Source organism: Babylonia areolata, chromosome 4, assembly GCF_041734735.1.
Source record: "Babylonia areolata isolate BAREFJ2019XMU chromosome 4, ASM4173473v1, whole genome shotgun sequence".
Classification (NCBI taxonomy): Eukaryota; Metazoa; Mollusca; class Gastropoda; order Neogastropoda; family Buccinidae; genus Babylonia; species Babylonia areolata.
Window position 1 is genome coordinate 35,422,961 of NC_134879.1, and position 17,500 is coordinate 35,440,460.

The 17,500-nt window shown below is 46.2% G+C and overlaps 1 protein-coding gene across 5 annotated transcripts in view; it reads left to right on the top strand.

The window, feature by feature from the left end:
- The window catches only part of LOC143281110 (uncharacterized), a 64,932-nt gene that overhangs the window by 9,198 nt on the left and 38,234 nt on the right, over nt 1-17,500 (top strand). The window contains exons 1-2 of one of the 5 annotated variants that reach the window (XM_076586072.1): nt 14,317-14,535; nt 17,220-17,270. The exons of 2 other annotated variants lie outside the window; for them this stretch is intronic. In XM_076586072.1, the coding sequence (XP_076442187.1) occupies nt 14,506-14,535; nt 17,220-17,270 (81 nt within the window). In that variant the 5' untranslated portion in view covers nt 14,317-14,505. Of the gene's footprint in view, nt 1-14,316; nt 14,536-17,219; nt 17,271-17,500 lie in introns of those variants that run through there. 2 more of the 5 variants (XM_076586073.1, XM_076586074.1) reach the window with 2 other exon arrangements.

The following is a 17,500-nucleotide window of genomic DNA, read 5'->3' on the forward strand; positions in this document are numbered from 1 at the left end:
GCTTTTTATCACAACAGATTTCTCTGTGTGAAATTCGGACTGCTCTCCCCAGGGAGAGCGCGTCGCTACACTACAGCGCTACCCTTTTTTTTCTTTCTTTTTTTCCTGCATGCAGTTTTATTTGTTTTTTTTCCTATCGAAGTGGATTTTTCTACAGAATTTTGCCAGGAACAAGCCTTTTGATGCCATGGGTTCTTTTACGTGCGCTAAGTGCATGCTGCACACGGGACCTCGGTTTATCGTCTCATCCGAATGACTAGCGTCCACACCACCACTCAAGGTCTAGTGGAGGGGGAGAAAATATCGGCGGCTGAGCCGTGATTCGAACCAGCGTGCTCAGATTCTCTCGCTTCCTACGCGGAATATCTTGTATATTACGACAGCTTTGTTGTAACTACTATTGCTGCTACAGGTACTGATGGTCCTGCTGCTGCTTGGACTACTCTGCTGCTGTTGCTGGAACTACTTCTATTGGTTCTGTGTTACTGCCACTGCTGATAAAGCTATTGCTGGTTCCATTGCTGCTGTTCTACTACTCTGCTGCCGCTGTTACTACTTCTGCCGATTCTTGTATGTCTTGTACTACTTACAACTGCTACTTTTCTACTTCTACTGCTGCACTAGTACTGCCGATGCTACTACGGCAGCCGTGGCCGCGTTTGTTCGTTGTTGCTACCGTTCAGTCCTAAATCACACAACACAAAGTGTTATTGAAAATGTCACGTGAAAACGTGCAATGACGTCTCTGAATACTTGATTTCAGTCACATCCTCCCGCCCTCCAAAACATACCTTCCTACAGTACCCGCTCAGACAGGTACTCAGTCATACGGGTGCATGCATGTTTGTGCCGGCGCACGCACACGTATACTACTCACATATACGCTTAATCTGCTTATAAGCATCCATGGCATTAAAGGGATGAAGTTTGAATGAGTGGTGTGTGTCTTTCTTTTGAACATCAAGATAGGAGGGAAAAACCCAAAACAAGAAGGGTGGGGTGCTGAGCAGTACATGCATGTTAAACTCTGTGTGTGTGTGTGTGTGTGTGTGTGTGTGTGTGTGCGTCTGTGTGTGTCTGTGTCTGTGTGTGTCTGTGTCTGTGTCCATTGTACAGCAGAACAGAATATAGTGGAACAGAGTGTCATTGCATAGAAAAGGATTGGTCAGGGTGGAAAATAATAAGTGATCAATAAACACGTAAAGGGATTGTGCACTGGCAGAGAGAAAAAGGATGGTTCTGCAGCATGGCAAAAAACATTCTCTCCCAGAAGAGAGCAGTCAGAATTTCACACACACACACACACACACACACACACACACACACACACACACACACAAATCAATATTTTCGTGAGAAAAAAATACGATGCAATGCATTGCAAGGAAACGCAATGTATACATATGCGATGCGATACAATACAATGCAATTCGATGCGATGTGATACGATATAGTGCAATATAATGCGATACGATATAGTGCAATATAATGCGATACGATATAATATGATGCAACACAATGCGATATAATACAATACAATGTGATACAATACAATATAATACAACACAACACGATACAATACGACACAATGAGGTACAATACGACACAATGCGATACAATACAATACAATACAGTGCGACACAATGCGATACAATACAATACAATGTGATACTACACAATATAATACAACACGATACAATACGACACAACACGATACAATACGACACAATGAGGTACAATACGACACAATGAGGTACAATGCGATACAATACAACACAACACGATACAATACGACACAATGCGATACAATACAACACAACACGATACAATACGACACAATGAGGTACAATACGACACAATGCGATACAATACGACACAATGAGGTACAATACGACACAATGAGGTACAATACGACACAATGAGGTACAATACGACACAATGCGATACAATACAACACAACACGATACAATACGACACAACACGATACAATACGACACAACACGATACAATACGACACAATGAGGTACAATACGACACAATGCGATACAATACAATACAACGCGATGCAAAACAAAGCTACGGGCAGTGGGGGTGAGGAGGAGGAAGAGGAGAGGGGAGGAGGGGGGGGGGAGAATGAATCTGGCGAAACGCCACAAACTGGTCACACAGCAGCAAATTGTTATATTAACTACTGACTCATCAACACACGTGGCGCACCAGTGAGAAAGAAAAAAAAAAGGGGGTGGGGGGGGGGGGGGGAGTAGCAGATTTCAATTACCAATCGCGGAACTTGAAACCGTTCTGTGTGTTTGGGGGGTTGGAGGGGGATTTGAAACGGTTGTGGTGTCATTCGATGCCAGACGGCCTGCCAGCGTGTGTGCGTGTGTGGATTGGCACAGCTGTTGGTTGGTGTGGACTGACACAGCTGTTGGTTGGTGTGGACTGACAGAGTTGTTGGTTGGTGTGGGCTGTCAGAGTTGTTGGTTGGTGTGGACTGACACAGCTGTTGGTTGGTGTGGACTGACACAGCTGTTGGTTGGTGTGGGCTGACACAGCTGTTGGTTGGTGTGGACTGACACAGCTGTTGGTTGGTGTGGACTGACACAGCTGTTGGTTGGTGTGGGCTGACAGAGTTGTTGGTTGGTGTGGACTGACAGAGTTGTTGGTTGGTGTGGACTGACACAGCTGTTGGTTGGTGTGGGCTGACACAGCTGTTGGTTGGTGTGGGCTGACAGAGTTGTTGGTTGGTGTGGACTGACACAGCTGTTGGTTGGTGTGGGCTGACACAGCTGTTGGTTGGTGTGGGCTGACAGAGTTGTTGGTTGGTGTGGACTGACAGAGTTGTTGGTTGGTGTGGGCTGTCACAGCTGTTGGTTGGTGTGGGCTGACAGAGTTGTTGGTTGGTGTGGACTGACACAGCTGTTGGTTGGTGTGGGCTGACAGAGTTGTTGGTTGGTGTGGACTGACACAGGTGTTGGTTGGTGTGGACTGACACAGGTGTTGGTTGGTGTGGGCTGACACAGGTGTTGGTTGGTGTGGGCTGACACAGGTGTTGGTTGGTGTGGGCTGTCAGAGCTGTTGGTTGGTGTGGACTGACAGAGTTGTTGGTTGGTGTGGACTGACACAGGTGTTGGTTAGTGTGGACTGACACAGCTGTTGGTTAGTGTGGACTGACACAGCTGTTGGTTGGTGTGGGCTGACAGAGTTGTTGGTTGGTGTGGACTGACACAGCTGTTGGTTGGTGTGGACTGACACAGCTGTTGGTTGGTGTGGACTGACACAGCTGTTGGTTGGTGTGGACTGACACAGCTGTTGGTTGGTGTGGACTGACACAGCTGTTGGTTAGTGTGGACTGACACAGCTGTTGGTTGGTGTGGGCTGACAGAGTTGTTGGTTGGTGTGGACTGACAGAGTTGTTGGTTGGTGTGGGCTGACACAGCTGTTGGTTGGTGTGGACTGACAGAGTTGTTGGTTGGTGTGGACTGACAGAGTTGTTGGTTGGTGTGGACTGACAGAGTTGTTGGTTGGTGTGGACTGACACAGCTGTTGGTTGGTGTGGACTGACAGAGTTGTTGGTTGGTGTGGACTGACACAGCTGTTGGTTGGTGTGGACTGACAGAGTTGTTGGTTGGTGTGGGCTGTCAGAGTTGTTGGTTGGTGTGGACTGACACAGCTGTTGGTTGGTGTGGACTGACACAGCTGTTGGTTGGTGTGGACTGACAGAGTTGTTGGTTGGTGTGGGCTGACAGAGTTGTTGGTTGGTGTGGACTGACACAGCTGTTGGTTGGTGTGGGCTGACACAGCTGTTGGTTGGTGTGGGCTGACAGAGTTGTTGGTTGGTGTGGGCTGTCAGAGTTGTTGGTTGGTGTGGGCTGACAGAGTTGTTGGTTGGTGTGGGCTGACAGAGTTGTTGGTTGGTGTGGACTGACAGAGCTGTTGGTTGGTGTGGACTGACACAGCTGTTGGTTGGTGTGGACTGACAGAGTTGTTGGTTGGTGTGGACTGACAGAGTTGTTGGTTGGTGTGGACTGACAGAGTTGTTGGTTGGTGTGGGCTGTCAGAGTTGTTGGTTGGTGTGGGCTGTCACAGCTGTTGGTTGGTGTGGGCTGACAGAGTTGTTGGTTGGTGTGGGCTGTCAGAGTTGTTGGTTGGTGTGGGCTGACACAGCTGTTGGTTGGTGTGGACTGACACAGCTGTTGGTTGGTGTGGACTGACAGAGTTGTTGGTTGGTGTGGGCTGACAGAGTTGTTGGTTGGTGTGGACTGACACAGCTGTTGGTTGGTGTGGACTGACACAGCTGTTGGTTGGTGTGGACTGACAGAGTTGTTGGTTGGTGTGGACTGACACAGCTGTTGGTTAGTGTGGACTGACACAGCTGTTGGTTAGTGTGGACTGACACAGCTGTTGGTTGGTGTGGACTGACACAGCTGTTGGTTGGTGTGGACTGACAGAGTTGTTGGTTGGTGTGGACTGACACAGCTGTTGGTTAGTGTGGACTGACACAGCTGTTGGTTGGTGTGGACTGACACAGTTGTTGGTTGGTGTGGACTGACAGAGTTGTTGGTTGGTGTGGACTGACACAGCTGTTGGTTAGTGTGGACTGACACAGCTGTTGGTTGGTGTGGACTGACACAGCTGTTGGTTGGTGTGGACTGACAGAGTTGTTGGTTGGTGTGGACTGACACAGCTGTTGGTTGGTGTGGACTGACACAGCTGTTGGTTGGTGTGGACTGACAGAGTTGTTGGTTGGTGTGGACTGACACAGCTGTTGGTTGGTGTGGACTGACACAGCTGTTGGTTGGTGTGGACTGACAGAGTTGTTGGTTGGTGTGGACTGACACAGCTGTTGGTTGGTGTGGACTGACAGAGTTGTTGGTTGGTGTGGACTGACAGAGTTGTTGGTTACTGTGGACTGACACAGCTGTTGGTTGGTGTGGACTGACACAGCTGTTGGTTGGTGTGGGCTGACAGAGTTGTTGGTTGGTGTGGACTGACACAGCTGTTGGTTGGTGTGGACTGACAGAGCTGTTGGTTGGTGTGGACTGACAGAGCTGTTGGTTGGTGTGGGCTGACACAGCTGTTGGTTGGTGTGGACTGACAGAGCTGTTGGTTGGTGTGGACTGACAGAGCTGTTGGTTGGTGTGGGCTGACACAGCTGTTGGTTGGTGTGGACTGACAGAGCTGTTGGTTGGTGTGGGCTGACACAGCTGTTGGTTGGTGTGGACTGACAGAGCTGTTGGTTGGTGTGGACTGACAGAGCTGTTGGTTGGTGTGGACTGACACAGCTGTTGGTTGCTGTGGGCTGACAGAGTTGTTGGTTGGTGTGGGCTGACAGAGTTGTTGGTTGGTGTGGACTGACACAGCTGTTGGTTGGTGTGGACTGACACAGCTGTTGGCTGGTGTGGGCTGACAGAGTTGTTGGTTGGTGTGGACTGACAGAGTTGTTGGTTGGTGTGGGCTGACACAGCTGTTGGTTGGTGTGGACTGACAGAGTTGTTGGTTGGTGTGGACTGACACAGCTGTTGGTTGGTGTGGACTGACACAGCTGTTGGTTGGTGTGGACTGACACAGCTGTTGGTTGGTGTGGACTGACACAGCTGTTGGTTGGTGTGGGCTGACAGAGTTGTTGGTTGGTGTGGACTGACACAGCTGTTGGTTGGTGTGGACTGACAGAGCTGTTGGTTGGTGTGGACTGACAGAGCTGTTGGTTGGTGTGGACTGACACAGCTGTTGGTTGCTGTGGGCTGACAGAGTTGTTGGTTGGTGTGGGCTGACAGAGTTGTTGGTTGGTGTGGACTGACACAGCTGTTGGTTGGTGTGGACTGACAGAGTTGTTGGTTGGTGTGGACTGACTGGCACAGCTGTTGGTTGGTGTGGACTGACAGAGTTGTTGGTTGGTGTGGACTGACTGGCACAGCTGTTGGTTGGTGTGGACTGACACAGCTGTTGGTTAGTGTGGACTGACACAGCTGTTGGTTAGTGTGGACTGACAGAGTTGTTGGTTGGTGTGGGCTGACACAGCTGTTGGTTGGTGTGGACTGACACAGCTGTTGGTTGGTGTGGACTGACACAGCTGTTGGTTAGTGTGGACTGACAGAGTTGTTGGTTGGTGTGGACTGACACAGCTGTTGGTTGGTGTGGACTGACAGAGTTGTTGGTTGGTGTGGGCTGACAGAGTTGTTGGTTGGTGTGGACTGACAGAGCTGTTGGTTGGTGTGGACTGACAGAGTTGTTGGTTGGTGTGGACTGACAGAGTTGTTGGTTGGTGTGGACTGACACAGCTGTTGGTTGGTGTGGGCTGACACAGCTGTTGGTTGGTGTGGGCTGACAGAGTTGTTGGTTGGTGTGGGCTGACAGAGTTGTTGGTTGGTGTGGACTGACAGAGCTGTTGGCTGGTGTGGGCTGACAGAGTTGGTTGTCTTGCAGTGATCGCTGAGCTAAACCGTAACCAACTTGGTAAAAAAATTAAAAAAAAGTGGACTGGGTGACTGTAGGAATTAGCGGAGGCATTTGTGTTGGAGAAGGCATGTTTTTTGTTGTTGTTGTTGTTGTTTTTGGTACTGTGTTGTATTGTATTGCATTGTAAGCATCCTGTGTTGTATTGTCTTGCATCGTAAGCATGCTGTGTTGTATTGTATTGCATTGCGGCGTTGTACAGTAGGGCCAACACTGAGCAAAGTGAGAGCTGTATCATCAATGGTTTCTCCACTGCAGTGGGACATGATTTACAGCTTAGTCTTTTGTGAAGGACTATAACTCTCAAACTAGAAGGCAAGATTGCACTGGCTCTTAGTGCTGAAGCCTTGGGGGCTGGCTGGCCTTTGGGAACCATCCCAACACCGACTGTCCTGAAACCCTCTTGGCCGAGAGAGTGGGGATGTAACCTGGGCAAGACACTCTCCACCATAATCAAATTCTAACCCAGATAGGACAACAGCTGCTCCCTCTGCTGTTCTGATGGTCATAGTCGGACATGACTGACTGTCACACAAATCATACATTATATTGTACTGTATTGCATTGGGGAAGTGGGCATACCATCTCCACACTATATCTAATTCGCAGAGAATTCAATGGTGTTCGGTCCTACCGACCTGTAACATTTTATTCCCTGAATTTTGTGGTTTGTGACTGATAGATCTCTTACTTTTTTCCGCATGTGTGTGTGTGTGTGTGTGCGTGTGTGTGCGTGTGTGTTGTGTGTGTGTCAGTGTGTGTGTGTGTATGTGTGTGTGTGTGTGCGCGCGCGCGCGCGCGTGTGTATGTGTGTGTATGTGTGTGTGTGTGCCATCTATAGACTCAATGTCATTGTTGTGCCTTTCTTACTTTTACTTCCTTCGCTTTTTTTTTTTTTTTTTTTTTTTTTTTTAATCTAAATCTGATTTTCTTCATTATTTTCTTTTTTTTCTGTTTTTTTCGTTAAGGAAGACGGAGAAGTTCTCTACACGGACGGTTTGTAGAGCTCAGGCTCGGTTCAAAAGTTCAAAGGTTCAAAAATCATTTATTCCGAGAAACCCGATTTGGGTACATGGAAACACAACAAAGAAAAAAAAAAAAACAGGCCCACTTCCTCGAGACGTACCATCACACGGTGAAGAAGAGAAAAAAGGGGGGAAAGGAAGGGGGGGAGGAATAAAAGGTTGCATGGTGCTAGAGGGTTGAGTCCTGGGTGTCTGTGTGGGTGGAACTGAGTCAGAACGGTCTTTTTATGACACCACCCCGACGTGAAGGCAAAGCCGCTGCACTGTGTGTGTGTGTGTTTGCTGGTGTGTGGCCCCCTAGGCTCTTGTCGATGTCTCAATGCTGGTTTGACTTTTCTGTCACCGAGTTCGACATCTTGCAGACACGACAGTGACGCACGTGCTGTAACGGGGGGAAAAGAGTTCTGTCATGTTTGTCTGTCTGTCTGTCTGTCTGCTAGTCTGTCTTTCTTGCTCTTATCCAAAAAGAGACTTTCCTGCCAAGAGTTGTGAACAATATTCAGCTATTCGTGTACTGGACTCCTGCCGTCTATCTGTCCGTCAGTGTGTGTTTCTCTCCGCCCCCTCCCCACACCCCCCTCCTCCATCTTTCTGTCTGCTCCCCCCCCCCGACCCCCACCCTCACACCCACCACGGACGCCCCACCTAGCCGCCCCCGGGTATCTGTCTCTATGTAAATTACATTTCTCTGCCAACAATGTTCTGTTGTGAATGTTGAGGGTTGTTTGTCTGCCTGTCTGTCTCTGTCTCTGCCAGCAGTATTCAGTTGTTCTCTCTTTCATTTTGTTTGTGTGTATGTCCGCCTCCCCGCCTTTATCTCTGTCTGTCTGTCTGTCTGTTTCTTCCACCACCACCCCCACGCCCCCTCCTCTTTTCCCTTCTCCCTCCCTGTCTCTCCACGTAGTTTGTAGTCCTCTGCCAGCATGCAGCATCCAGTTATTCATTCAAGTTGCCGCTTACGGCTCTGTATACATGTCTCTCTGGGTCTGTCTCTGTCTGTCCTTCTTTCTCTCCCTGACGGGTTGTCTATTTCTGTCTCTTTCTCTCGCTCTTTGATGAACTGCATCCCATGCCAACATAGTTCACTAACTGCTGTTTAATTCTCTCTCTCTCTCTCTCTCTCTCTCTCTCTCTCTCTCTCCCCTCCCTCTCTCTCTCTCAACTCTGTGTGTGTGCACGTACGTCTGTTTGACTGCCTGTCTTCCCCCCCCCCCCCCCCCCCCCCCCGCCCCCTCCACCCCCCTCTCTCTCTCTCTCTCTTAGAATAAACGATCCATAACTCATCATTCTTTTCTTTCAGTTAGATCATCAGTATGTGCTTATTAATTATTGCTGTTCATTCTGCTCAACGTTTGGTTTATATTGGCCTATGAGTATGTAGGCCCACAACATATTTAGCCGTCTGTATACCGGTCGGTGACCTGAAATTAAATGTTCCGAGTTCTCTCTCACCTTCCTTTACCGAAGAGAAATCTCAACCGGCACAGAAGTAGTATCCAGCCATCTACCACACAGTCGTCGTTTTGTTGTAAACGCATCCCCGTCTCCGCCCCACCCCCACCCTCCGCCACCCGCCTCACTACCTCCATGATGTCAAGTTGATGCGGTGCCTTTCACAGAACACGAAGGACAGTATGTAATAGCAGAGACACAAACATGTATTTTCCGGCTTTAAAAGTGAAAGATACTGTAAGACGTAGCTCTTTTCATCCGCCGGGAATTGGTAGAAACGAATTTCAACGGCATCATAGTAGAAGTCTCACTTGCGCCACTGAAGTAAAACATCCTGTAAAACGTAGCTCTTTTCGTCCGCTGGGAATAGGTAAAACGATTTTCCACGGCATGGAAGTCTCGCCTGCACCAAAAGAGCCTGGCTCTTTGCTTCCACTGTGAATTGGAACAGGTGCACACCTTATCCCTTTTCAGCCCTAAAGCAAGGGACGTAACTCGGGAAAAAAAATCTCACTAGTGGCTGTGACGTGTCCTTGTGTATAGGGTGTTTGGTAATAGCCATCAATGACCAGATAGGAATGGTACTGGTAGAGGTCCACAGATCACTGTGTCGGAGGGAAGGAAGAAACGATGAAATATGAATAATATCAAACTCGGGAGTTACGCACGTATTCACTTCTGACGTAAACGCCGTAGCCAGGGCGTGATGTGTGTGTGTGTGTGTGTGTGTGTGTCTCCACACAAATTTAGCGAACCTGGACACTGACGAATCCCGCATTATCTCCCTCCTCTGTCTTCCGCCGCAAGGAAAGAAAAAAACTGTGAGCATTCTCTGGCCCTATCACCTGAACCCCACCACCATAACCAAGCCAGAAAGAAGAAGAAGGGGGGAAAAAAAGAAGAGTGCCATATCAGTGTGGTCTGTGAGATGTGGGAGCGGTGAGAAAATTCCTGGCGTTCTTGCCTACATCCCCCCCAATCTCCTCTGGCTGGGAGAGCACACACACCGGTATTGTACAGTGGAGACCTTCCTCCGTCTGTTCCCCTGGTAGTAGTTAGTCCGAGGGCAAAGACCCCGCAGGTATAGTACAGGATCTTTGTAAGGGGAGAGTGTGTAGATTATGGTTGCACATTGGATATGCTGTTGCTTATAATTATGTCGTCGCACATACAGAATAACACATCATTCTTGGAAGTAAAAAATGCAACCAGAAAAAAGGTAATAATTCGTGCGTTCAATATCGAACATCGTTTCCACGCTCCCTTTTTTTACTCCTTTATAAATGAAGAGCCCTTTGTGTGAGGTACTCTAAATAACTACTGCCCATATTACTGACTTTAAAAGGCGGGTTAGCTTCACTGTTGATGTGGAGAAAAATCAGTTTTGATCAGATGTCACTGAAATTGTGATTGAATTCAACATTTCCAAGTGAACAACTTCCCATTCTCAGAAACCCTCAAGGCCGCGACAACGTACAAGGGATATATATATATACGACAGAGATAGACAGACAGACAGACAGAAAGACAGAGAAAGAGAGAGAGGGGGCGGGGAATGGGGACAGGCAAGGAAGATCAAAGTACAACTGACTTCTCAGCTGCACAAAGTATACCGTCAGCAACACCACTGAAATAGTCACACGTCACGACACCATCGTGAGTCACGCAAGTCACCTGTACTGGTGAGGTGACAGCACTTCATGCCCTTGTGTGGGTGATACGCAACACCAAAGAAATAACTTCCGTTATATCACTGGCCAATACAGAATATGAATATAAATCTGATTTATTTTAAGCTTACTAACATCGCCACTGCATACGGTAGTCGCGAAAGTCCGTTTCAGGTGATCAAAATAATTTCAAACAGTATCGACTGTGTCGGAGTTTATCCACTTCATTCAGGCTGAATCTCCGACGTATTTTCTTCCAATTTCCCCACTAGTAGTTCCACTGACACCTGGTGCCGATGTCCCCCAGACCTGTTTCACGCCAGACTGCACCATGAACGAAAACGTGGCGAACAGCCAGCTATGTCACAGCGTGGTCTCAACTGAACCCGATTTTGATCTCAGCTGACGAAGTGTTCTGCACTATTTTCATCACCTTCGGTGAATCAGTTATAGTTTCAAGAAGGTAGTCAGTGTCAAAGCGTGCGGACTGATCCATATACGCTACACCACATCGGTTTTGAAAAAAAAAGGAGGAAATGAACATATTTGTCAATTAGAAAACTCAGAAAATACATACTGTTGAAAAGTGACTGAACACCGAAATGACTCGGCAGCAGCGTCGCGGGATCTGTCTCTCTGCAAAGTAACCTTGTGCCATCGTTATGCTGACGGCCAACTGCGTACTACAGTTTTTGCGCAACTTGTGACCTTGATGGGCAGCGTGAGAGGAAGTGAGAAACACATAGACAGAACCAAACCAAACCAAACCAAAAATTCACGGTTTGGAGGATGGGGTGGGTAAGGGAGAAGGCCTTCGGTGTGAGAGCCAGAGAACCTCCAACTCGTGAAAGGAGGAAGAAAAGAAAAGAAAAAAAGGGGGAGAAAAAACCTACAGCAAACACAAATGACCCACAGACGATTTGCATGGAGATGGATCGTATCGTTGTCGCCAACTCTTCCCGCCCTTCCCCAAACCGTTCAACACGGGCTTAATTGCGGGCGCTGTGGGGCCCTACAGGCCATTACACTTCCTCCCAGCAGGGCCCCCTCCCCCAACCCCCCCTTCCCCAGCCACGCTGCAGGCTGACTGCTGACTGGCAGTCCCTCGTTGTCACACCCAGCAGGATGGCAGGCATATTCATGAAATGCCTAAACTCCCCATCAACCAGACGCGCAGAAACATAATCACCCAATAGATTTGCTGGTGATAACACAAACGTGCCTGCACGCTCGCTCGCTCGCGCGAATACGCACGTACGCTACGCATACGTTCGCACGGGCACAAGCACACACTCATACGCACGCACGAAACACACAAACGCAAACCCTCTCTCTCCCGCACACACACACACACACACACACACACATATATATATATATATATATATATATATATATATATTAGAGAGAGAGGGGGAGAGAGAGAAACAACAAGCCTTTTGCACAAGAACGAAATTTTCGGTCTCGGACCTTCCTCAGCGACGTAATTAGTGTAATACGTCAAAGTAGTACGTGACGCAAATTGCTATTGTGTCATACTTTACGTAATTTTCAGTCCGAGTTCTTTTTATGCTTCCTCTTTTACTGTACATATGTCCTCCCACACGCACGCACGCGCCTCCTATTTGTTTTGCCCATCCTTTAACTGTGCTGTAACCACCACCACATAAACGAGACCTTCAGCTGAACCACGTGGCTTCGTGGCTGGGATGTGCCTCAGCAGTTTATAGTGGTGCCATTTTCTGCTCTGATGCTAGGTGGTCCACTTCATCGCTCGCGTGTGTGTTCACACACAACACACCGTGAATCTATGTAATAACCCTGTGCTTTGGTTGTGTGTGTGTGTGTGTATGTGTGTGTGTGTGTGTGTGTGTGTGATTGCATCTGTCTGTCTGTCTGTGGTAGACTTAAACAAGCACATCTTCTTAGGAAATAGTTTGCATGTCGACACCAAATTTGGCTTTGAAATGGGGAAACAAAACAGTTATTACAACACATTGAAAAAAAATATATATATAATGAAAATGCACTATACTGGGAAGGCTGAAAAACTGTAACGAAGCCCAGAATGTTTCCACGCACTTTAAGACCCAGTCAATTGCAATGTGAAAAAAAACGCTGGTTCTGCTTTTCCCTTTGCTGTTATTGTGGTTATTTTTTTCAATAATCGTGCCCAGACACTGACAAATACTAATATAATTATAACATACTTCGGCCAATACGTGTTCACATACGTGAGACCCTCCCTGTTAAGAGCTTTACAATAATAATAATGATGATATTAATAATAACAAATTTAATCTCGTGGCACGCATTGAGTTACATGCTAAAGCAAGTTGCCAGCGTTATGAAACGGCTATGAAGAGTTTAAAGGGGACAAAATCGCATTAAGTATATACTGATATAAACAAGGTGTAAAAGATTAATTGACAACACGCGCGGGAAAAGTGCTGCGCCTCTCTGTTCTCCACCACTCATATCTGTCTCTCTGTGTCTCTGTTTCACTCCCTCACCCTCTCTCTCTCTCTCGTATCCCCCCCTAAAAACATCATTCCCACCGCCCACTGCAGTCCACACTTCCCCACCCTCCCGTGTCTACTCACTCTCCTCCATCTTCAACAAGAAAACTGCGATGTTGGTGCTTTTGAAGACTGACTCCACACACACACCCCCTCCCCCCGCCCCCCCCCTCTCTCTCTCTCTCTCTCTCTCTCTCTCTCTCTCTGCCACTTGTTTGCTGTTGTTTTATTAACAATATTTGCTTTATTGACTGAATGTTTTCTTCCATTCAATATCCTTGACGTTGCACGAGAATTGTACTCATAAGGGCTGCAGATAGGCCGATGTTGATAACAGTATCTGAAGCCTGTCTGTCTGTCTGTCTGTCTGTCTGTCTCTGTCTCTGTCTCTCTGTCTCTATTAGTCATCCGGATACTGATGACATATTTATCCCCCCCCCCCCCTCTCTCTCTCTCTCTATCTTATCCATCTGTCAATGTGTGTGTGTGTATTCTTTATAATATTCCTTCTGCAGGACTTCTTTCTGTTTTGTTTTTTTTTCTTCTTACTTTCTCTCCTTTCAATTAAATATATATGTGTTACTGTAACTGATGTAGAATAGCAAGGACAGATTGGAAGAATGGGCCATGCCTAAAATCTTAATCCTTGAATTAAAAACGTTTTGAGTTCTCTCTCTCTCTCTCTCTCTCTCTCTCTCTCTCTCTCTCTCTCTCTCCACGCCCCCCGCCCCCCATCCCCCCTCTTCCTCTGTTCACCTCCTACCCCTTCCCTCCACAAGGACACATTTGAGTTCATCCTGTTTGTTATTACACCCCCACCCCCACCCCCGCCTTCCTCCCCCTCTCCCCCCCTCCCCCCCCCCTCCCACACACACACTCCCACCCCCTCCCTAACACGTCAACCTAAACCACTAAACCAATTTAAAAGACAGCATTCCCACCTACAACCCCTCCCCCTCCCCAACTTTCCAACAGTTTGAAACCTCGACTTTTTGTTGGGGAGTCCACGTTGACTCAGATGACACTCTCCACCACCACCACCACCACAGCTCACAGGACAGCTGTCGACCAACTCATGGTGTCGATTTTCATGGATGGGGTCCAGAGTGGGAGGAGTCCTGAGGCCACCCCCATCCACCCCCCAAAAAAACAACAACGAAAAACAGAAAAGCTATTGGCCTGGCAGGTGTCCCAGGTGTCCGTTTATAAAGCAGGCGGACAGGTTGCAGGTAGGGGCAGACAGCTCCACTTAGCTATTGTTCGCAACATTATTTCGCAACTCGTCACAGCACATCAGTTGGCTACTCGTCAGTCACATCATTTCGCTGTTCGTCACATCATTTCGCTTTTCTTTCTTTCGATCTCCCTGGGCGAGCCGACAAGATGGCGTCGCTAAATGATGACGAAGACAAGGTGAGATGGAACTTGTCCTTTCTTTTTATTTCTTTCTTACTTTTGTTGTTGTTGTTGTTGTTGTTGTTTGAAATATTTTTTTAAAGTCTAGGTAGTCTAGGAAGTTTGAAACGATAACAACCCCACACAGAAAATTAGTTGACTTGAGTTTGACCATCACAGCCCTGCTAGTTTGTTTGGAGAAAGACAAAACAACAACAACAACAACAACAACAAAACAACAACAACGACAACAACAACAAAACCAACGACACAATGTTGGAGAGTAATACTGAAAGCTTTATCCCTTTCCATCTACCTATGTTCTTTTAGCTACTTCATGTGTTTTGTTCTCTCTCTATTTTTTTTATTAAGATGTGTATTACTCGTTGCATCGCTGAAGTCTGAAAAAAGGGCACAGGTATGTTTTACCTTACTTCTGCTTTGAGACTTATCAACAACGTTTGATTTTGTTCCATTTTTCTTTTAGTCTATTTTGAATTTGCATTTGTTTTATTGTTTTCTGATGGTATCCTGATTTCGTATCACAATGAATTTTTCATATATACATACATATATATATATATATATATATAAGCTACCATCGTTGCGCATTGTAGCATAGTTTGATATGATTATCTGTGTGACCTTTCATGTTTTTCATTAATTCTATTCCCGGAGTTCTCCCCCAAGCAATTCTCAACAGGTATTATTTCAGACTGTCAGGGTAGGGTAATGTTTTGTCTCTAGAGGCACAGACTGTTAACGAAAAAGGTTTTGTGTTAAGCAGTTAAATTATTCCCACTGCAGTCTTCCTTAATATCTGACAATTCTCTCTCTCTCTCTCTCTCTCTCTCTCTCTCTCTCTATATATATATATATATATATATATATATATATATATATATATATATATGTGTGTGTGTGTGTGTGTGTGTGTGTGTCTATTGAAATTGGCAACATCAGCAGTTATAAAAGCGGTAGCAGCTGTTGTAATCACAATTCATAACTTTGCATTGCCTATTATTCAGTCTTGATACTGAAAACAGATAGGTGTGTGTCATATATAGTACCTGGCAGCGGGTGATATAAAATAGCTAGAATAGTGTTGGTGCACATTTTCCAGGTTAGAGCCGGGACGCTTTCTTTTGTTCTTGAAAAAGAAAACATTCAAAACCTGCCATTATGATAAAAGTCCTACTTTGAGCTTGTATCTGTCTTTGAGGGGATCCTTAATCTGAAACCCCTTCAGTGCAAGGGGAAAACAGTACAAAGTGGTGTTTCAACTCATGAACAATATCCAAAACAATAAGCTTAAAACCGAGAAAATGATCTGGAGATGTACAACTGTAGATAAACTATGCGAATTTTCAACTTTCCACTTTTATTTCCGTTTTTCTGATGACGTCATCAGTGAAGGAAATATGCACGTACGTGATACGTTCTATGGCACTCAAGGGGTTTTAATGATATTTGTACAGAATAGCATGAACGTTTATTATTCCAACACTTTTTTTTTCGCGTGCGTGAGATAGAGTGTCCATAAAAAGCGAAATTTTATTCTTACCTGGGATTCACTAAGCTGTGAATAAAGAATAAAATGAAAGTTTATTATTTCAATACTGTTCTTTCCTGTATGTGACTCGTGAAAATTAAGCATAAAAATGTCCATAAAATATGGATATTTATCGTTTTAATAATAACTCGTTTTGACTTGTCATTGTCAGACAGTGTAACTGTTCTCCTTTTTAAAAAAAATCACATTTAGCGTATACGATGTGCCTTTACAATGTATGTGTATGTCACATAGTTACTCCTCTCTCTCTCTCTCTCTCTCTCTCTCTCTCTCTCTCTCTCTCTCTCTCTCTCTCTCCTTGTGGTTGGCAATGGAAGATTCTTACACGATAACATAACCTAGGTACAGCGTCTTTTACAGATGTAGGTATACCAAGTAAATATTAAGAACCCCCCACAAAAACGTAACTGTACTGAATGAAATGATATAGTTTGTGTATTCATTTATCTGTTTATTCATCATGTAATAAAGTCACATTGGCCAGATGAAGATAATACGGCTGCTGGTTATTCAGGGGTCACAAGAGATGCTTGTGATAAATGAAAACGAAAGCAGCCCATTATCAACTACTGAAACAGGACTGCACACACACACACACACACACACACACACACACACACACACACACACACACAGAGAGAGAGAGAGAGAGAGAGAGAGAGAGAGAGTTGTCTCTTTGAATTATACTCCTATTTTTATACCTTGAGAAAACATTATCTGAAAAAAAAACACAAAAAACACACACACACAGCCAACCGAAAGCGGACACTAGGATGAAACCCAGAACCCTTAGATTGAAAGTTTAACACTTTAACCATTCGGCTCTTGCGTCCCCCCCCCCCCCCCCCCCCCCCCCCCCCCCCTTGACAAGATACAGCGCTATGTAATTATGATCATGATTACTATCATAATTGTCATCATCCTCATCAATACGTGAGACTTTTAAGACGTCATCAAAATCAGATTGTTTCCTTCCGAATCATACCGTTTCCCCGTCACACCTTGGTGTGGACTGAATGCAAGGACTGTGATGGCCGCTGTACTGCCAGGGACACCACTGCAGACAGAGGAAGTGCACAGAGTACAGTTTCTCTCTATGAACTGCGATCTGTGTGCTGTGGTGTTTCAGGAGCAGAAGATTCCAGGCTGGCACGAAGAGATACCCTCACACGGAAGCTGTGTAGGTTCATGTTTGTTTCGTTCATGTTTTTTTTCTGTTGTTTTTTTATATACACAATAGAGGGTTGCTTTTTCAGCACGTGGGCTTTCTTTCTTCCAACTATAAATAAATCAACACTGGAATAAAACTGGAGGGGGGCGGGGGGGGGCGGGTTGGTTTTTTGTTTGTTTGGGGGGGTTTTTGGCGGGGGGGGGGGGGGGGGGTTGTTGTTTTTTTTTTGTTTGTTTTTG